The sequence below is a fragment of the Equus przewalskii genome, chromosome 21, assembly GCF_037783145.1.
Source record: "Equus przewalskii isolate Varuska chromosome 21, EquPr2, whole genome shotgun sequence".
Classification (NCBI taxonomy): Eukaryota; Metazoa; Chordata; class Mammalia; order Perissodactyla; family Equidae; genus Equus; species Equus przewalskii.
In genome coordinates this window covers 14778692-14801936 of record NC_091851.1, presented here as the reverse complement: position 1 = coordinate 14801936, position 23245 = coordinate 14778692, and the positions used below count along the sequence as shown (strand labels likewise).

At 38.7% G+C, this 23245-nt stretch overlaps 1 protein-coding gene across 3 annotated transcripts in view; it reads left to right on the top strand.

Annotated features, from left to right (window-relative positions):
* PLCB1 (phospholipase C beta 1) overlaps positions 1-21759 on the top strand; it is a 665042-nt gene extending 643283 nt beyond the window's left edge. For all 3 annotated transcript variants that reach the window (XM_070587880.1, XM_070587881.1, XM_070587882.1), the window contains one exon: positions 18441-21759. In XM_070587880.1, coding sequence (XP_070443981.1) covers positions 18441-18668 — 228 coding nt within the window. In that variant the 3' untranslated portion in view covers positions 18669-21759. The remainder of the gene's footprint in view (positions 1-18440) is intronic.
* Positions 21760-23245: the final 1486 nt, after the last annotated feature.

Below are 23245 nucleotides of genomic sequence, written 5' to 3'. Positions count from 1 at the left end.
TAATGATGGCCAGTACTTCTGTTCTTAGGTAATTCCTATTCTGAGATACCAGGGAGAGGTGATCACTCCCTCCTTTGTGCTACTGTTGTATGTTTCTTATAACTTTACTGTGGTACTTATCTCAGCGTATCATGTTACAGTTTTAAGTTTCACATTCTCCCACTTGTCTGAGGACTTCTTGAAACCAGGGCTGTGTCTCATTGATGTCTCTATGCCTACCATTAGTCACAGTGCCAGGCAGATAGAAGGGCACTCAATAAATTTTTGATAAATTAATGAAGAAATCAACAAATGTATGAGGGAGTAAAGGCAACAAAAGTGAGTAAATGTAGAGAATGAACCATGAATCAATGGCATTGGCCATCCAATCCAGTATTGCGAGTATCAGGATATGCTCTCTGGCTGGCAAGGCCAACTGAGAACCAGAACAGGCTCCGTAGAACCTAGTAGACTTTTCTGTCACCAGTAGCTTTCCCTAAAGCCATTTATCCCTGTGTGAGTAAGGATGCCTATGATTCATCAGAGGAGCTTTTAATTCCCTAGATTGGATGATTTGAAGAAATCACCCAAGTTTTTGGAAGCAGTGCCAGGGTTCTATATGCCAGGAGATGGTTAGCTTATGGGAAGGTGGAAGCAGAAAGTAAGATTTAGCTTACTAGCTCTGCCTTGTGATCTAAGCAGAAGAAAAAGGAATAATGTATTAAAATCAATTTGCAATGACACCTAATTGAAATCACTCATTCCTGTGCTCACAAGAGTAACTTCATTATAGTCATACTATAAGTTCTGTGTAGACTTTAATCCGGTGATAACAATGGGAGAAAAGGAGATTTTTTTTTTTTTGTCCCTGCATTTTTCTTGTAGAAGAAAAATAGATTGTTGAAAATAATGCCCCTGGGTTTCATAACACTAGCTCTTTCTCTCCAATAGCTATAAAGTAGCTATAAAGTACTCAAGATTTATTGTTAGGATAATTCTCTAATTCTCCTTTAAATCAAGAATAACCAAATAAGCCCCAAGCAACTTTAAGAGGCTATGTTTGTGGTATAAAAATTGGCTAATAAAGATGAATCATAAATAGTAGAAACACTCATAATATCTATGTGTGTGTTCCGTATTCCTCTAACCTTAATGTAAATCACACAACACAAATTATCTACCTGAGAATGTATTGGCTAGCATGACACTAGCTGCTGTAACAAGCAGCACCAAAACATCATTGGCTCCTTTCCAATTTTATTTCTTTTTCATATAATAGTCCAACATGGGTATTTCTGGTTGGTGGGTAGCATGCTTCCATGTGGTAATTCAGAGAACCAGGTTGTTTTCATAATGTGGCTCCATCACCCTCTAGGACCTTGCTGGGAAAGGTAAAGGGATGGTAGAGATGTCCTCATTCGCCTCTGAAAAGCCCTGCCCTGACATTTCATTGGCAAGAACTGGTCAAATGGCCATGCCTGGGTGCAAAAATAGTGAGGAGGCCTTGTAAACATTGTCCCTATCTAGGCAGCTGCCACTCAGGCCCAGCAGATACCATGGAAGGCTGAATGTCAATTTTGGGGAGAACTAGTCATCTTTGAGAACGTAGAGCAAGATAATAGAATTCAAATCTGCTATATCTAGAATTGCTCTAAATTGACTGCCACTCATATAAGACCCCAATGATAAAGTCAGTAGCAAATCACCTGTGCAGACCTCTTGAACACAGGGATCCATTGGCAGAAGGATCTGGTCTAGAAGACTTAAGAAAGAGCATTTCTATAAAAACACCTTGCAATTAGGTTTATCAGGTTTCCCATTCTAAACCCTGTGGGTTTAGCACAGTCACATTACCATACTTTGATAAATGAGGAGATGGGAAAATAGGGAGACATCCCAAATTATCTAGCAAGTGCCTTCTAGAGGAGCTGCCTAGAATAGGGTCGAAAGCTCATCCCAAGTGTAAGTAAAGTCTTCTCCTTCCCAGGGATGAGTGCCTTGTCAAAGATTCAAGACACCAGCACAATGTGGTTGTGTGTCCACTCACGCAGCAGAGAGGATGGAGGCCAATCCCTGAGTGGGGAGGGCTTGGCAGCCTTTTGAGTAGTTAGTTATCTATCAAGTCCAAAGACAAACCAGTGGAATAGATTAACCAGATATTCCAGAAGTTGCAAATTGACCTGCACAGTGTTTTTTAAATTTCTAATTTAGGTGTCAATGCTGACAAATCAGATTTTCATTTGACATGAGAATCCAGATTACTAGGTGCTTTTGGAAAATCAGAAGATGTGGCAACCTTGGGCATCCATGTGGCAGCAATCTAGCTGGCAAGGTTGGGCGGCTGCTCTTTGTACCCAAGGAACGCCCTCTGCAATTACCACGGTCCCCACCCAGCCCCTGTCATTCCTTTATTTACCTTTTTACCTGGCCCTGTTTCAGTTTGCTGTCTTGCTGAGAAGTTCTATCATGGTTTTCAATTTCACCTTGGAGGAAGCATTCAGGAATGACAATCAGACTTCTCAAAACCCGTATGAGGCCAGGAGGACAAATGTCTAGTTTCCTCTCAGATCAAGTTGTAAATGGCCAACCAAAAACCACAGCAATTTAAGCAGAAGACATAACCATCGTGTTTAGAAGGAGTAACTGTATAATTAGGAAATACTCACTCCCTAAGCATCAAAATCAATTATCCTGATAAAACCCTAGTACAGCTAACTACTCTTGAAATATACATTTATAAAAAGAAAAAGAAAAACCAGAACTAATTTTAGGTGATCAGGAGAAGGGCGTTCTCCAGGGACACGGCTGAGTTCATTCTAGGACATCTGACACTGTCTGGCTCTTGTTTTTTAAATGCACAGGGTTTACGTCAAGACAGTGGTTTAGTTAGGGTTCAAGTTGGGTAATTATTAATGCTTGGTAAATCTTAAAAGGAGTTAAGACAAGGGTGTGTGCAGATGAGGAGACTGATCTGAAGGGAGGCTCCATACAAGATCAAGACTTCTATGAGAATAAATCTTCAGTGACCACTTCCGGCATGTCCTTTTTTTTTTAAAGATCAGCACCTGGGCTAACATCTGTTGCCCATCTTTTTTTTTTTCCTTCTTCTCTCCAAAGCCCCCCAGCACGTAGTTGTACATTCTAGTTGTAGGTCCTTCTGCCTGTGCTATGTGGGACGCTGACTCAGCATGGCCTGATGAGTGGTGCCTTGTCCGCACCCAGGATCCTAACTGGGGAAACCCTGGGCCACAGAAGCAGAATATGCGAACCTGACCACTGGGCCATGGGGGCTGCCCCTGGCATGTCTTAAAGGGTCCCACCCCAAGACTTCCCAAGGAGGAGGTTTCACTGGGACCCCCACTTCTCTGAGATGGTTGCATGCACCATCTGTGCTATAGACATTTGTTTCTAATGTGACTCAAGCTAGGAATTGAATTCATAATGTAAGTTCAATTCTTCCCTGCTGGGGGCATTCCGCTTGATTGAGAAGAAACATGCCCTTGATCTAAAAATAATTAGCCTTTGAATAGCCTTTTATTTCAATTGACTGGAGGCTTTTTATTGATTCTTATAGGGTTTATGTGGCTGAGAGAATGGGATTCTTCTCGTGTTGTCTTTCTTAGCCTCTTTCCCATGGGCATAAATCACCCTTTACTGTCAAACCCCTGTTCCTTATAGTTCAGCTAAATCAGGAGCCACAAACTGGTGACTTGCAGACTAAATTGAGCCTTTTATTTGTCTCTTGGTACATGTGAACATTTTTTGAATTTGAGTGTTTTAAACATGAAATACAATTCCAGTTGGCCACAGGTGTTGGCACTTCTCCATTGCCTTATACCAAACCTAATTCACAGATTTGTATTGTTTCTTGGGCCCCATAGATATTTGAATTTGAGATTCTGAGATTAATGTACATATATTAACTTGATTAATATATGAAGAGTCCTAAGAACAGTGCCTTCCCCACAAGAAGCACTCAGTAAATTGTAATTATTACCATCTTTATACATATTACCATCATTACTTTTATGGTTCTGTATTTCATTGGCATTTACTAGCAATATTTACTAGATTGGTTCTACCCCAAGAGATTTTTCTTTTTCCTTTTAAAGTAGGACTTTTTTCCTTATTCCAATTTTCCATTTGCTTATCCTTTCCTGTAGTGTCTGACTCTTTACAGAAATAATCTGATTAAATTAGACTGCACTTAATGCCAAACAGGAAAACAGCCAGCTGACCAAATAAACAGATCCTAAACTGAAGAGTTACGTAGGAGGAGTGAAAAGCCAGTGTCTTCCGAGCGTGACAGATGCAAATAAGAAAACCCAGTGAAGGCTGAGAAATAGAGCAAGCTAATTGCAGCTGGGTGAGAGTCCTTGCTGTTTTTCATGATCCTGTACTGTGTTAAGAGGGCAGCATGTCAGTAAAATCCTGTGCCATGGAACCCCTCCTTAGCATCACTTTTCAGTAAAAGATACTTCCCAATTATTTTGTGAAAGCAGCTTTGAAATCCCAGACATGCAAGGAAAATACTTCGGTTATTTGTTATTCTTCTCTCAACACACAGAATATTGGATTACTGAGATAGTCACAAATCCTGTTTTGACAGAGCGAGAGGCTGGCCTGGAATGGTAGGGATGGAGCCCTAGGTTAGGGGGAAAGAGTTTGCTGTTCAGATCTTGATTCTGCACTAAACCACGTGAGTGGTAGGCTTCAGTTTCTTTGTTTAAAGAATGATGGTTAATCGTGTTTTATTCACTCAAGGTTATGAAACAAGTCTCTCAGCTTCCTTAGCCCAGAGAACAGGTCTTCAAAGATTTAGACCATCTTTTGATATTTCAAGTAAAACAGTAACATTCAGTTTGACAAAGTGTCTCTGGACTATGATTAATTATTCTGGTAAAATCAAAATTGCTTTCGTCATTCACCATCATTTTTATTCCCGTCTATGATAGGCCGCATCTGAGTCTTCTACGGAAAGCACCTGACTAAAAATAGAAAGCTCGTAGGCCTTAAGAGCAGGCACCTATAAGGGGAGAATATTCCAGTGCTGACGCAACAATTTCAAGGCCTGGAACACACGCATTAGCTGGGATGAAGTGTCTTGTCAAGTAGCATAATTATTGCCATACACTGTAATAAAATTTACTTTTAGATGCTGAATGGCAGGGGTATGTATATAAGGCAGCAAGAGTCTGGATCCTGGGACATGGTGAACAATTTGTTCCATGTCAAGGTGACAGAATTTTTGAGAGAAATTATAAGGGTCATGGGGGAAATGCTACAGTAACACTACATAACAAACACAAAACTTCACTGGCATAAAATAATAAATGTTTATTTAGCAGGGTTCAGCTGATCTGGGCTGCTTGTGGCTGATCTTAGCTGGGCTTCTTCATATATCTGTGGTTAGCTACAGGTCTGGTAGGTAACTCTACTGATCTTAGCGGGACTTGCTTACATCTCGGGTACCAGCCAGCTGCTGGTTGATCGTGGATGATTTGGGCTGTATTACTAGGATGATAAGGGTGACTCAGCTCTGTTCTGTGGGTTTCGTCCTCTACCAGACTAGTCCAGGCATGTTTCCATGACCATGGTAGAATAACAGGAATGAAAGCTGAAATGTACAAGTGCTTTTTCAAGCCTCTGCTTGGGCCATGTCTGCTACCATCCTATTGGCCAAAGTAAGTCACATGACCACCTCACATTCAAGAGGTAGAGAGTTAGACTCTACCTCTTTAATAAAAGGAACTTAAAGTCATAAGACAAAGGCTGTGGATACAGAAAGAGGTGAAGTAGCAGAATCATAATCCAGTCAGTCTACTGCAAAGGAGAATCAACTAGGTTCTGGTCCTAGTTTTGCTGTTAGCAAGCTGTATTCTTGAGAAAGCCACTTAACTTCTTCCGGTTGTGGGTTTATACTAAGTAAAGGGAAAAGGTTTGACTATATAGTTTCTAAAATCTCTTTCCAATACTAAGCCTAACATCCCTTTCAAAGATTTCTACAGTAATCTCCAGACGTCTGTAAGATGATTACAAAAGAAGTTTTGAAATATGTTTTAGGAGTCAGAGGACGTATAAATTATGGGTTAAGTTAGGAAATTGCAGCATTTCAAGAGAGGTGTATTGGGGCAAGGACAGCGAAGAAGGAATGGGGATGGAGCAAGGGAGAAAATCACAGGAATCTATGTTCTTTGCTGTATTGAGAGCAAATTTCCTCTACAGGCAGTTGCATGGATATATGGCTGTGTAGAGGGATTTATACATATGAGTTATGTTAGAATGCATTTGGCCTTTGACTTGAAATAAAATTTAAAATGCAAATGCATGTTAGGAACTGTGCTTGGTAAATCACATGATCTCTAGCTTTTGTCTTTCCTCTTTTATTGATTCCGTATTTGGATTTACTTAGCATTTGGTATTTGAATCTACTGCCTGCCTTGTCCTTAATCCCTCCATCTTTCCTTTCTGCAGACTTAGCAACCCTCGTCTGCCTTCACCCAACAGCCTCCAACAAACACTTTGCATCCAAACCTGAACGTTAGCCGACTCCAGAGGTCTCAAGAGGTGAAATTTAGAAAGAGGATACTTTTATGTAAATCTAGATCCTGAAATAACATTGAGGAGGGATACACAAAAGGAGCACTTTGTTGGGAGCCATTTGTCTAAAGTGGTGCTATTCAAAAAATGGTCCTTAGACCAGCAATAGCAGCATCACCTGGGAGCTTGTTAGAAATGCAGGATCTCAGGCCTCATCCTGGATCTACTGAATTACAATCTGCATTTTAAGAAAATTGCCAGGTGATTTGTATGTACATTCACTTTTTTTTTTTTTTGAGGAAGATTAGCCCTGACCTAACATCCGCCACCAATCTTCCTCTTTTTCTTTTTTCTGAAGAAGATTGGCCCTGAGCTAACATCCATGCCCATCTTCCTCTACTTTATATGTGGGACACTGCCTCAGCATGGCTTGATAAGTAGTGTGTAGGTCCACACCCAGGATCCAAACCAGCAAACCCTGGGCTGCCAAAGCAGAGCATGTGAACTTAACCACTGCACCACCAGGCTGGCCCCTGTACATTCACTTTTGAGAAGCACTAAGCTAAAGCTTGTCCATCTAGTCACTTTTAACATATAGCTGTCTTTTAAAAAAGTGTTCTCAACCACAGAATGTGAAGTCCCTCCATTTTAATTTGTGGCTAACTATAAAAGAAAGAAATTTGGTAATGATTTAATTTTTATATAGCAGATTCAAAGATAGATATATTTAAAACTAACATTCTCAATTGTTTGTATATATGTACTATATACCTTTAGGAAGAGTAAGGAAGAGGAAGTTACACCTAGGCAACTCTGTCTCACTGGTAATTGTCATCTATTATACATCCCATGGGGAGAAGGTTGAAAGCTTCTGCCCCAGGATGAGGATAACACCAAGGATATGGGAAGATTCTAAAAGACCCAATTTTTAAAGTCCCACGTCCTCCATAAAGTATTTCCTATATCACTTCAAGGCTACAATCCGCTCCCCATTTTCAACATCCACAGCACATCATGTCTGTAGCAGCCATTCAGCCCAACTGGTTCTTTTCCCCAGATGTATCACTTGTCACCCTGAAAGGGTTCTAAATTTGTCATTCTCCGCAGCACCAAACACAGGGCCTTGCACCAATCAAGGTGTTCAAAAGTATTATTTGTTAATAAATGCATCAAAATCAACAACAACCCGGAACATAGTCCAAAAAGAAAAATCGAACAAGCAGCATAATTGTGTTGCATTAACCAAATGAAACCCTAACGATGTAACTGGAAAGAGCAAAGACCACTTAGTAGACAGGGTTCCAGATGTTTTCAGCTGCAAATTCCTTTTTTTCCTCTCTCTTTAGAAATAAAGTTGCTCAAAATTAATAAATAAGCAAGCACAATATGCTAATTACTTAACATGCTTGATCTCATGCAAACCTTTTAGCAACAACTTTGGAAACTGGCATTATTATCACCATTTTATATATGAGACAGTTTAAATTCCAAGAGATTAAATAAGCTGCCCAAGGTCATATTTGGTAAAATGCAAGCACCCTGTGTGGAGAGAGAATCTTATCTATCCCAAAGGAAGTATCCACTTGTGTAGATCTATGGCAACAGTTTAATTTGTGGTCAACTTCCTCACCCTTTGCAACAAGCTCTATTACTAGTTGGTATTTGTTCAAAAGATGAAAATTAATTTTAATATCATTTTTTAAGCAAACATAATTACTTAGGCAAAATCTGCCAAAAATATAGGTGTGCACCATACTCTGGCCCTTGATTAAAAGCGTCAGGAACTTACAGCCATTGTGAATTAGCTGTTATTTTCCACATTAGTATGAACTATCCATTTATTTCTGTTTAGGTCTGGAGTATTTTCCGTTTTGACCTAGAAATGCACTGATCATCATTTTACTCATTTTCTTTAGATCTCTGTTACCATTGACAACCTTGAATTACAAGGTTGAACAAATGCTGTATTTCACTAGAGTGGTTGGTAATTTTGAACTTTGAGTTCATGTTCACTGCGGATTGTTTGTCTATAGGGGAGAGTCCAAACAGTCTGAATTTATTGTGCCTCTGCTGGGGTTCTATGGATTTTATCAATTTTTGAACAGTTTTTGCTTTGATTTATTGGCACTGGGTACCCATTCACAGGGGTAAATGTGGATTTGGAAACTGTACTCTCTCACAATGCTGATTTGGGTTTGTGATTCCCTGTTGCTGACATTTTTCACCCAATGGGTCCCCTGAATCACTAGCTTCCTTCCTTGCCTTGTCCCCAAGATTATGGACCCATTGAAAATGTGGAGACTCCTGACTATGCAGGGACTTCAGTTTCAGCCCTCCAACAGCCAAAATTCTCAGGCTGTCCCCTCCTGTCCTCTCAGAACCCAAAACTCTGGCTCCCCAAGGTGGAGAATCTACTCTGCCACCCATGGCCTTTTGGCTTTGAGTTCCTTTGTTATTCCTGTGACTTAGGGATTTCCTTTTCTTGTATTAAAGCTCAGTTATAAATTTAAATAAATGTGTATGTTCTGTTTTGTTCAGTTTTTATTCCCTATGTTTGGAGTAGAAGAAGGAATTTCCCACTCAGTCCCATTGCAATTTATTCTAAGGAAATTTAAAGGAAAACAAACAAAACCTGGAGTGGTTGGGATATATAATGTAGTCCCATATTCCCACATGCCATTTCCAACAATCTTCTGGTAACCTGACCGACCTCAGTCTATAGTTTTTACATGATCCTGTTATTTCTGTTCTTGGTTGAAGTCCAAATTCATGAGATTATTCTAAAAATAAGATGAGACTTTGCAAGGTTGCTCAGGCTGGTTTTGAAATCACTCATCCTATGCATGTACTTTGTAATGCTTTTCCCATTGTTTTTAATAACTTCCTAGCTAATTGATGGTGTTGAGGTTAAAACACCATAGTCTCTGCAGAAATTATTCATAAAATTTTCCTGGTCACTCAGTCTCACATTCAGTATTTTGCATTTTTCTGTTTTGTATTTTTTTATGTATTAGGTTTGTTTTTATTTTAGAATGCTATTTTTGTGCTAAAAATAAGATAATCACATTACCATAAAAATGAGAAATAGAAAAATGAAAATATCATAATCCCAACACGGTTTATATGTTAGTATTTCCTTCCAAAGTAATTCCGTGTTCTTAGAAAATATTCTCATAGTTATAATCACAGTACATATACAACTGTATATGGACTTCATTTATCACAGTAACATAACTATTTTTCCCTATTTTCATAGTTAGTTATTGGTTTACATTTATTGGCTTCATTACGTTTCTTTAAGTGGAAGTCTTACGTTTTAGTTTATAAAAACTCAAGTTTTATTGATGTTTTTGTTGTTTCTTTGCTTGTTTGTTAGTTTATTATTTCCCTAATCCTTAGCAGTAAATTTCAAAATATTTTGAGCAGGATAATTACAGTACCATATTACCATACCTACTTCCCAAAGGCTGGAGATATTTTTTAAACGGTTAAAAGATTGTGAGGAATTAAATGTTAAATATATACAGCAGATACTCCTAGAGAAAGAAAAACAAAAAAGAAATAATCAGAAATGTCTAATGAGAAAATGAAGTGAAATAAATGATCCTATGTGTGTATCAAAGCTGCACAGAGAATATTATTATTTCAAGTGAACTTTAGCAGAGTAATATAATTGTGCATCCTTAGTGAGATATATTCTGTGAAAAAAAGAGCCTCAAAAAACTCTTAAGCTTTTAATCTTAAGCTTAAATATTATGGTTATTAGGTCATAATATTGAAACTACTTTGTGTATATTGCAATATAAAGCAAATAAGTAAATATCTTATCAGAAAACAAAATATGCAAAATTAATTGCAAAACAAAAAAGACGTACAAATAGAAAATCAAAGCTGTTAAAAAATTCTATGCTGTTATATTTAAATTTGAAATATCAATATGTACTAACGAATTTTCAAAATACATGTCCTAACCGTCCATCAAGATGGCCTAAACGCAATGACAGTCAGTAGCACTGAGCACTTTTAGCGCCCAGAGCTTGGTTTATTAACACCTTCTCCACTAAAGCTCCTTGGAAAAGTGGCTCTTTCCAGGTCCGAGCCAGAGAAAGTACAAAAGGTGTCTGAACTATCTTGTTATACCTTGAAAAAGCAAGTAAGTGTTCAACAACTAATTGGAGCATGTCAAAAGGAACGAGGAGTCTGCCTGAAAGGGCTCCCACTGGACAAGCATGGGACAATTTAAGCTCAAAAAAGAATAATGGTGCAACTGACTTAAACAAAAGGGATAAATAAAAATAAAAATGTATTTTCCGTAGTTATTTTCAGAGGAAGAGAGAGAAGAAAAAGAAAACTCATTTGCCATCTTGTGAAATAATTATTGACCCAACTCCTTCCTCAGAATATTTGTAAGTAAAGAAAAAGAATTAAACACTTACCCTGCCTTGTTAGGAGGAACTCTAGCTCATCTCCAAGTGATGAGGGAAAGCTCTTCCTTACAAAAGAATACCAGCTAAATAAGAAAGACTTAGAAAATTACCATTTACCCCCAATGAGATAGGCAAGAATCATCAATTTCATGAAAGGATACTAAGAAAACTTTATGTGGATCCAGAGTTTCACCCCACAGAATAACTGCAAATTGCAAGAGGAAAACATTTGACAAATTGAGGTCTCGTATTTACCACTTTTAGCCAAGTGATCAAACTTAGAATCGCTAATACGACCACGTGACACTAGGCGCCCACTGAAAACGTTGCAGTATGAGATGTAACAGAATAGCTATTGACTATTCTTGTCCGCACAGATGTTTAACCTCTATCTAATCAAGCCTACAGGCTTAACTTCTAGTTTACGGGAAATTCAGGGTTTCCAGGACCAACTTAAATGACAACATAAGGAAACAATCAGACAAATTCAGAACGTGGGCATTCTATAAGAAAATTGAACGGAACTCTTCAAAAAACCCAAGTCATAAAAAAATGTAAAGCAATAAATAGTTCAAGTGGGAAAAAGGAGAAAGACATAACAGTCAAATGCAATACATGAACTTTGGTGGAATTCTGGTCAAAAAAGATAAGCCAGAGAAATTTGGGAGGGGAAATTTGAACATGGATAGGTGTTAGCTAACATCAAGGAATTATTCTTAATTTCCTTAAAATGATTACGATATTGCCACTATGTAAAAAATGTCCTTGTTTTTAGGAGATGTGTGGTGCAGTATGTATGGTGAAGTGTCGTGATGTCTGAAATTTATTTTCAGTTAATTCCCCAAAACAGGATAGTGATAGACAATGATAGTGCACATGTGGCGTAATATTAAAATTAGTTAGCATTGTTTCCAAGGTTTTTGTTGCTGTTGTTGTTGCTGCTATTTTGTTTTGCTTTGGTTTGGTTTGCCTCTACGAACAATGCTGCAGTAAGTATGGGAACGCTTTCATCCTCATGTGTTGGTGCTTTTATTTCTCTGGGCCAGATTCCCAAATGTAAAGTGCTGGGTCAAAAGCTATGTACATGTTCTTTCTTATAGATATTATCAGATTATTGCCTTATGTTTGAAAATGTCAGTTTCCCACCAGATGTTATTGCTCCTTTAAAAATATTTTTTTTACCAATGTAACGTCCCTTAAAAAGGGGTTGTGCAATTGCATGTTCCTGATTGTTAATAAGAGTGAGCATCTTCTCATATATATATTGGATATTTGCATTTCTTCTCCTATGAACTGCTTTATTTTTGACCATTTTTTCACGAAAAAAGATTATTTTCATTTAGATAAGCATGCCTATGAATTTTCCTTTGTAGCTTATGGTTTTTCTGTCTTGTGTAAGAAGGTCTCTCTACCCCCTGATTATATAATTATTCACCTGGGTTTTCTCCTAAGATTTTTATTGCTTTGTGTTTTATATTAAAGTCTTTAATACACTTCATTAGGCAAAATTACTTGAGATGGACCTGCGGTCAAATTGTGAAAATCTTCCTAAATATCTGTCTGTGCATACTTTGTAGCAATTTTGTTTTGTTTTGGCAGTTCTGTCTTTGTTATCCCACTGTAGCTTATTAGTCTCTGATTTCAATTTGTTTCCTTAGAAAATTGGTTCTCATTATCTCTCTTTAATGACTCAGCAACCTGGCTTATTTTCTATTTATGTCATATTTACATTATACTGAGGTGGGCTTTTTTTTCTATTTGTAAACTAACCTTCATGAGTAATTTTGCTTTCTCTCTGGTCTTCGCTTACATTTATGCATCTAAACACCTTGCTTAACTAAATCAACGCCCTAATTTATTTCTTAAGGCAGTTGAAAAAAATGTGAGAGGCAGGATAGCATCCCAAGAGCAAAACTCTTTGACAATATTGTCAGGCAGGGCTAACACATTTGAACCTGATGGTATTGCCTTTGCCTGCTTATCAATCCAGAATTCACAGAAGCAATGAGGGGGCAACATGTTTTGGAAATCAAGGTAACTAAGAAATTTAGAAATTGAGTCTGGCTAGTCAAATTGGAGAACTCAGCCTATAATAAAACAAACTCTGGCAATGCTCTTATTTATTTATTTATTTATTTATTTATTTTTTAAAGATTGGCACCTGAGCTAACAACTGTTGCCCATCTTTTTTTTTTTTTTCCTGCTTTATCGTCCCAAACCCCCCACACATAGTTGTATATCTTAGTTGCAGGTCCTTCTAGTTGTGGGATGTGGGACGCTGCCTCAACGTGGCCTGATGAGCAGTGCCATGTCCACGCCCAGGATCCGAACCCTGGGCCACTGCAGCAGAGCACGCGAACTTAACCACTGGGCCACAGAGCCAGCCCCACTCTTATTTATTAATATCTGAGGATAATGTAACAATTTGCCTTAAAATCAGAGATTAAATTTGACCATGTTCCCCCCCTCTTTTTTGCCCATTTTCTAAAAATAGATCTTATAAACTTAAGATGAAACAAGTTCATGTTTGCTGATATAGAAAAGCTCCAAGGCATATCATACGAAATCAGATTTCTCATGAAAATCTATCTGTGCTTTGATGATGTTTCCCCAAGAATGTGTTTTGAGGCCATAGGGATAAAAAGATGGGGTCAACTGAATTAAATTATGAGTGCTTCGTGGGCCAGGCCATATATGATATTCCTTTGTATCAGTTAGTTATTGCACAATACTGCCGCCTAACAAACAACCACAAAACTCAGTGGCATAAAACAATAAGCATTTACGAAGCTCATGAGTCTATGAACCAGGCAGGCTATTCTCTTCTGGGCCATGCTCAGCTGATCTCAGTAGGCTTGCTCAAGCCTGTGTTGAATTGGTGGGTCAGCTAGCACAGGCTGGTTAATAACAGCTTCACTTTCATGTCTGATAGTCAGTTGAAGTGATGGAAAGAGGTATAACTGGGCCATGTATCTCCTCCTCCAGCAGGTCAGCCTGGGCTTCTTCCCAGATGCCCGTGTAAGCTTCCAGCCATGATAGCAGAAGCACACAAGACCTTTTGAGGTCAGGCTCAGAACTGAATACTGTCACTAGGGTCCATTCTACTGGACGAAGCAAACCACAAGGCCTCCCCAGATTCAAGGTGATGAAGAGTACACTCCACCCTTTGATAGGAGGAACTGCAAAGACCATGACTACAAGGAGGGGCAAGGAACTGCTGTCCCTTGTGCCATCAATCTACCATTGCCTCAGAGCCTGCCACTTGAGTTGCACAGAGTAGAAACTCAACACAAGTTTAAGTACATGAACCAGAATGTGGCAGTTAGATGGGATGACACTGGCCCCCAGCAGAGGGATGATCAAGAGCAAGCCTTAGTGTTCAGTGGAGAACCACCTGAAACTCAGGACTGTGGAAGGGAAAATCAGGCAGGATCCAAACTGAAATTCCACAATTGGACTCAATCTCTAGAATCCTCTGGTCTAAGCCAGATTTAGATCTGCTAGGAGAGAAGTTTGAAACTCTCCACAAGCCAAATAAGATTCATGAGTGTGGTTCAAATTGATTGCCAACAATAAAAAATCAGGAGATCTTACATGAAAACTTGAATTTCTGACTTCTCTTGAAAAACAAGAGTCTAGCAAGCATCAGCTAGAGCTGAGTTTCTGGCACCCGCTTTAGATGGAGCCTGTCCTCCCCACCACTCCTGCTTCCTTGCACACAGCCTCCTCCTCTTATTTTCGTGACTTGCCTGGCCCCCCTGAACATGTGAGTTTGCGACCCTTGGGCTGGAATAGCTCTAGACTCCTGATGGATGGGGCTTTTGGGGAACAGAGCCAGATTGCCCCACATACTTTTTATATTTTCTTACAATGAGTAAGTGTTCCATTTATAAGAAGTAAATAAATATAAGAAGAAAAAAATAGAAGCTCTAATTTGAAATTCAGTAATAAAAGCAATTTCGTAATTCATTAATAACTGAAAGACTTTTTAAAAGACTGAAATATGGAATTTAATATAAATTTAATTTATTTAATAAATTAAATTATTTTAATTCATTAAAATAGTTTAGAATACAATAAAATGTACCACTAACCCATGATAAAGAGTCCACTAAAGTTATAATTTAGCCACAACTGGGCCAATTATTAAACATTACTTAATATAATTATTAAAATTAAATTATTAGTATTGTAATATTATGATGTATAATAAGGAATATATATTTGATCTTCATCCCAATTCCTGGCACAGAGCTCCTAAAATTCTTGGAATTTCCTAAGTGTTAAGAAGAACAAAGGTGTCTTTTGTTATGTTAATGGTGTGGCTTTTCAAAAGCCCCTAGGTAACCTAAGGCTGGGGGCAGGTGGCCAGGGAAGTGAACCTTGTGATTAGAAAGTTGGAACTTTCAGTCCCAGCCCCCTGACCCCCAGGGGAAGGAAGAGGGGCTAGAGGTTGAGTTCAGTCGCCAATGGCCAGTGATTTAATCATGCCTATGTAATGAAGCCTCCAGAAAACCCAAAATGACAGAGATTGGAGAGCTTCCGGGTTGGTGAACACATGGAGATTTGGGGAGAGTGGCTTGCTCAGAGACGGCTCATAAGCTCTGCACCTTTTCCCACACCTTGCCCTATGCTTGCCCTTCTATTTGGCTGTTCCTGAATTATATTCTTTTATAATAAACCAGTAAGATAGTAAGTAAAATGTTTGAGTTCTGTGAGCCACTCTAACAAATTAATTGAACCCAATGAGAGGATTGTTGGAACCTCCAATCTATAGCTAATCTGTCAGGAGCACAGATAACAACCTGGACCTGTGATTGGCATCTGAAGTGAGGTGGGGGTGGGGAACTGAGCCCTTAACCTGTGGGATCTGATGCTATTTCCAGGCAAATAGTGTCAGAATTGAGTTCAGTTGTACAACACACAGCTGGTGTTGTAGAGAATTGCTTGATTTTGTGGGCGAAAAAACCCACACATCAGAATTGGGTGCAGAATCATAATTATTAAAATTAGATTATTAAAAGTTATTAGAAAATGTTAGCTTAAGTACTTGGCATTTTCTCACATTTCAGATTTTCCTTTTTTTAATACACAAATTTTAAAAAGAAACAGCACTATCAAGCAGCATGAGGTCTTGTCCACTAACGACTTGAGAGAAATTGACTGCTAGGTCACATGCAATATATCTCTAGCTGAAGGTCCCCCATTCTAACCTAAATGAAGACAGCATTCTGCTGTTTCCTAAACACAGGGACTCTTGCTTTTCTCCCTTTCCCTACATTCCTTGGAAATGGAATTTTAACTGCATGTGTTGCTGGATTACAATTGAGATGAATTGATGACGAGGCCTGAATGGTAGTAAATGGAAACTGTCAAACGGGCTGAGACTTCACTCATGCAAGAGAGTATGACAGCGTAAGAGCCCCATCTCCTCCTAAATTGTTCAAACACCTGGGAAGGAATTAGCCATTGTCTTCCTGTCTTTGATGCTCTAGTGGTTCTTCTGTCCCGACACTGAGGGTGGGGCTGTGTGTGAAGGTGCCTTTGCTCCATTGCAGCAATGTGAATCTCAGGGCCCCCGGGGTGCTCCTCTCAGAACATTTCCTCCTTGGCTTATTAGAATTCATATGCCAGCACACATATTCATAAATAGCCCACATTTTGTATTTGAGGAGAATAGGTGACTTTCAATACTCAAGCCAAGGCATTTTTATCAGGTGCTTTTTGATGTGGAAAAAAATAAAAGGTCATTCAAACAGATGCAGAATCTATTATCTGAGACTCTTGGGGCCTGTTTTTCAGAATTCATAATTTTTCTGATTTTTAAAAAGGTAATATGATGCATATACTATGAGCATAATATCCCAGGGGGGCCTGGGTCACCCTCATGATCAGACAAATTAATATGTCAACAGCGCCATGCATGGATATTGACATGAGGTAGGATAAAGGAGGATGATGAATAGCCTTATATCAGTTAATGTCAATGAGTTTGCCACAAATTTACAAAAACCTTCCGGATTTCAGAACTTTGGGGATTTTAGAATTGCAGATACGGGATTATGGATCTATATTAGATAACTAAGCCTTGGCAATTTCTCTGGCATAGAAGCAAAAGTGAAAAGGAGTTGAACAAAAGAGGGTGTTCTCAAGCTACCGGCACTGTCCAGAATGTAAGTGAGGAAAGGGAATCAAGAAACCAAGGGGCCGATGCCCTAAGGGCTGTCCACACCCTAGACTGTCCCAGGGCCAGGGCAAGAACCAGAGACTGCACTGAAGCTGCAGATAGAGGACATACAGCCAGGATCAAGACAAAAAGTAGAAGTGGGATCTCAGAGTAGAACCAGGACAGAAGATAATCAGGGTGTCCAAAGTGGACCAGCTGCATCGGCATTACCGGGGAGGCTCTGAGAAATGCAGGACCTGGGAGCCCAGATCTGAATCAGAACCAAAGTCAAGATTCCAGATGATTTGTAAAAGATATCCCTGAAAGATTTTAAGGACATATCTTAAGAAAAGCTGCCTGAAGGCTACTAGGAGGAGAAAAAGCACATAGTCTCACACGCTGTTTCTCAGATTATGCTCCCTCCTTACCATTCAATAAGCAAAGAGAATTTTATTTAAAATTCTAGGTTTCCATGGGGCTCTGCACAGCTCAGCTTCCCAGCAGGCAGCACCCACCGCTGTCCTGCCCCTCACTCTCCTTCTATCAAAGACTCCAGCTTTTACTTGTTTTCTGATTAGGGCCACCAGGTAAGTCTGCATTTGAAGAAAGGGTTCTGTGATTTTTAAAAGTCTGAAAATTCTCCAGAGCATTACCTTTAAATAAAAATTAAAGATAAATTAAAAGACAGTTTATAGGTAGCTAAAACAGTTTACGAGGCAAATAAAAATTAGAATGAAGAAAGGAATCAAAATAAAGAAGTGACGAAGTCAAAATAGAAGTTCAAGTTGGTTCCATGAGTATGTTCGGTTGGTAAAAATGCATGGAGCTCCTCTTCAGAAATGTTGCTTCCCAGCCTTTGGATGAGGCTTCACTTCCTGAAGCCCACAGCTTGATCCTCTGTCTACTCCAGACAGCTTCTTCGCTCTCCCCAGTCTGATGCAGGGCTGACCTTGGCACTCCCAGCTACAGTACCTTCCAATCTCTACACTTAAGAACTTCAGATCATTGCATACTACTCCTGTAAATTTTTCCAAAGACTTACCTCTGTGTATGTGTATGTGTTTGTGTTTGTGTGTGTATTTATTTATATTATTGCAGATTGTTTGCCCTATTATGCCACACAGGACCTGAACTTGACTTTCAGCTATGGACAAATGACAGGTCCAACTAAACTCTGTTTTACATCTTCTCTATAGGTTACCAGTAGATGATATGGAAATTAATTTATTCCACCCCTGTCTTTGTACGTCTCTTTCAAGGTAGTACTACACGAGCGGTTATATAACCTAAATGACATGAAATCATCCTCCTCTCTTGATGTCTTCCAGCTGCAGGTGGAGCTGGAGCAAGAGTACCAAGACAAGTTCAAAAGACTACCCCTGGAGATTTTGGAGTTCGTGCAGGAAGCCATGAAAGGGAAAATCAGTGAAGACAGCAATCACAGTTCTGCCCCTCCCTCTCTGGCCTCAGACCCTGGCAAACTGAACCACAGACCTCCCTCCAGTGAGGAGCTGGAAGGAGACAACCCTGGAAAAGAGTTTGATACCCCGCTGTGATTGCTCCTGCCAGGCTGTCAGAACATGCATGGCCATTCAAGCTCCATCGGACTCTCTCTTCTTCAAAAATCACTGCCCAGAAGCATCTTCCTGAGAAGCATCCCTTAGCCTAAAATCCACACCAAAGGGAGAGGTCCAGACGGATCCATGCAGATATCCCCATGCCTAGGTTCCATGTGTTATGTGGAAACTACTGCAGGTCCACTAGTGGAGAGTGCATGTATGTGAGATTTTTGTTTTCTTTCCAATAGTAAATTCAAAGCAGGCCACTTCCAGGCTCCATGGAACATTTAATGAAGGACAGTGTCTTCTTTGAAGAGAATCAAGCTCATGGTTTTATTTGAAGCTCTGGTGTAAAGTATTTCAAAGTAATAGAAATAGTTTGAGAAATGCATAGCACTATTTAACACTATTGAACAGCCAACTCTGAGCATTTTTTTTCCCCAACTGCCCCTCAACTACCATATCTTCAAGTTAACGTGCATATTAAATTGTTTCATCCTTTGCTTTGCAAGCACTGGTGGCTTGCAGTTTGCTAATTTATTTATCATAGAGGCATCAATGTACTTGTTGCTGACATGGCTTTATTAGATACCGTAGTGATCCAAATAAGCTGGTTTTCTATTCTGAAAAAGTCACTTGATTGCATCCTTGCCCAGTGAAGCTATCCCCAGACTTGGCAATATGGCTTGAACATTGGCTGCATGAGCAAGTTGGCCGCACACTTCCAGGCAGTGTGCTGTCCAAGTTGACTATTTGCACTCAAATCTGGGTATTCATCGGCTGTTGACCTGAAGTGATTAAATAACAACAAAGAGTCTGTTCAGTTGAATAAAAATACTTGAGCTGATGTATGTTGAGCAGAGATTCAATCAGTGACCAGGTTCCAGTGGTTATTTTGCTCTCTGACATTTTTTTTATTGTTCATTTATTTTTAATATAGAGATAAACATTGAATATTTATCTAGAGAATACACAGACCCACATATAAATGATATATATTATCTCCATGTATATATGTACACACTCAACCATTTAAGTACATACACATACACCACATACACACATACCACATACACACACACATATGCACATTCATACAAATGTAGATGTGTGTATATTAATTGGCAGTGACCCAAACCTCTTCCACGAGATTTAAAACCAAATTCAGGAATAAATGGATAGAGAAGAAAGTGGCCAAACATCCAGATTATGTGGATATTAAATTATATCGAAATTCTAAGAAACAATTGATGGAGCCGTTGATGCAAGTTAAAGTAGATTTAGAATTTAGAATGTAAATTTCATATATATTTTGCAGGATCAAAAACTGGATTATAAGTATCAGATTTTAAGATTGTTTTAATGGTCAGAATATATAAAAATGTATAGGACAGCAATATGGAAATTTATTAGTATCTTCCACAATTTTTAAGTCTGACAGATATCAATTTTATTCTAAAATAAAAAATCTTTCATTATATATTTACTATGTACATTTAATTCACTTTACTGTGTCTTTTTGTTAAGTTCCTATGTCAAGTGGCATAAGAGAAGCAAATTATATCCTGGTAAAAATGATCAAAAACGTTATTGAAAAATCTTAAGTAAGAGAGAATAATTATATAGAGGAAAATATAAGTTAGAGAGTAACACAAAGAATATTGAAGTTAAGCCCTAAAGCAAGATGCTTATAGCTTTATTTTATTTTAAAATAAACCTGTCTGATTGTAGCTTAGCAAAACATGTTAAAATACAAAACCAGTTGTGTCCTGAAAATTGTGTTTCAAGAATTTAATATTTTTATGGAAATTATTTAACTTTAAGCAATAACTAGGGATCACAATGAAGTTTTAATCAAAACGAAGGCTTAGAAAAAGGGTTTGATTAAAAAAACACATCTAGCGAGACACAAGGGGAAAAATCCCATCCTCTTTGGAGATGATTATATTTTGATCTGAAGGATTTGGGGTGTTAATTAGACACTTAATAGAACTTAACTTCCACTGAAAGAGAAATCTTTTGTAAATCATTCTACTTTTGCACTTTGAAAGAAAGGCATTACTCATAAGAAAGCAAGAATGGTCAAAATCGAATGCTGCATTTTTATAAACAAAATTAGAGACAGTCTAAAATTGCAGAAGAATGAACTAATAATAGCATTCATAACCAAACACAAAGGTGATGATTATAGAACATTGTATCACATTTTAGTATAGAGACAGACTAAGGTTGAATAACCTTGACGTACACAAAACTGTTTTGGTAGTTGGATTTCATTATCTTAGTGACTCTCGTCATTTTACAATACGTTTGTATTTGGCCATTTACTGTAATCACATTTTTATATCTGTACAATGACACTTTTTGCAGTTGTGGGGTAGTGTATAACACTGTCCATCTTGCATCATTGAAACTACTACAGTGATACTATCATTTAATAACATTAATATTACTTGAAATAGACTAAGATAAAGAAAAAGGGTCTATATGATGTGCAGTTTTGTGCCTTTATGTATTTGCCTTGTTCTTTGTTGAATGTGTGAAATTCTGTACTGTGGTTTTGCCTATAATAGAGAGTAGAGCTGTGTATTCAATTAGACCGTGCCCTCTGATACCTATACACTACTGAGAACTGCGTGGTTTTGGCCGTGTAAACCAATTTCCAAAGTTCTAATGACATGCCATGTGTTTTTGGTTTTTAACATTTCATTTTAACATTTCAATATTGCCATCCATTAATTACTACTCCTGTAATAGATAAGCAGTCATTAAATAATTTCAAAAGAAAGGGCCATTGCTTGCATTACTTTGAAGTTAATGTTGCGCTTGTGCACTGTATAAATATTGTTTGTGATGGATTGGACATTGTGACTTTCACCTTTTCAGAAGAAAAACAAAGATAGGACAAAGTATTTGAAGCTCTTAAAATGTACATATTTTGGTTCTTCTATCTCAAATTATTTAAAATGCATAGTTCACATTTTTGTAATAATTCTATGCAATTTTGTGGCATGATGTTTCTTCCACTTGTAATTTTATGTGCTTTCATCACAAATCCAAAGGAAACAATAAAAATTTCTTAACACAACCCAACTGTTATTTCTTGCTGTCAGGGCCAACCTTCTTTTGACGGGCAAGATGGTGGGAGAGGGCATAATGCCAGTCTTTAAGGACATAATGCCCACCCTGATGGAGCACATCTGTCCCTGTGCAGGAAATTGGGGTGTCGCAATGCTTGTGCCAAAGGGCGCAGTTGTCATTACTCTGTCATTCACTTACCCCCATCCAGGAGTGGCATTGTACTTGCCCATTACTTCCGTGTTCAAGATCCTCCATTCCTTTCTCCCTTCCTCCCTTCCTTCCTTCCTTGACCAAAGCTAAGAAAGGCAAAACAGTCAAAGCTTTTTTGACAAATAGTGGAAGTGACAGAGTACTTGATGTAAGTTTTCTCATAAAACATATAAAAAAAAGAGTCTGCAACATTGATTTTAAAAAAGAAATATGTGAGTTATGAGAGTGTCCCACAGGCACCCCAAATGCAATGTATTAGTTATCTATTGCCATGTTACACATTACCCCAAAATCTAGTGGCTTAAAACAATAAGAATGATCTCTTATATCTCATAGTTTTGGTGGGTCAAGAATTCAGACAGGGCAGAGCAGAGACGGCTGGCGTGTCTGTACTCCACAATGTCTGGGGCCTTGGCTGGAAGACTAGAAGGCTGAAAGCTGGAATCCTCTGAAGATTAATTTACCCACATGTCTGGTGATTGATGATATGTCAGCTGAGAGACTAGCTGGGACTCTGGGCTGGAATACCAACATATCCCCTCTCCACATGGCCAGGGCTTTCTCACAGTATGGTTTTCTCACAGTATGGATTCCAAGGGTGACCTTCTGAGAGAGAAGCAGTCAGGAGCTGCATCAACATTTTTATGAGCAAGCCTCAAAGTTACATGCTCTCACTTATGCTGGACTCTATTCATTGGCGCTGTCACAAGCCCCTTCCCAGATTCGGGGGAGGAAGCAGCATAGACCCCACCTCACTGTGGGAGCAGTGTGGGTCACCCTGAAGAACATGAGTGATGGAATAAATATATAGACATGGCCATCTTTGGAAAATATAATCTGCCACATACAATATGCACCAAATTGAATTTGTAGTTATGCTCAAACCTGCTCCACTGCCTTTGTTTTCTAATCAATGAACAGAACCAATATCAATTCAGTTGCCCAAGCCAAAAGGTTGGGATCATCCTTGACAGCTCTCTCTCCCTCTTCCTCTTTCCAATAAGTCAAGTTAGGTCAATTCTGACCCTGTGATAGCCCTCAGATTCATTCACTTTCTATCCCTTCTGCTACTACCCAAGTTCAGGCCACCATCACCTCCCACCTCCCAAGGTTCTCCTAAATGATTTCCATGCCTTCAGTCCTAAATCACAGAATGGCTTTCGAAAACTGTAGCTAGACTGATCATACAAAAGCAAAAATGGAATTAAGCCTTTAATTGAGCCCATCTGTCCTCAGGATAAATTCTAAACTCCTTTATAAATGTTTGAGATCTTGGTACCTGC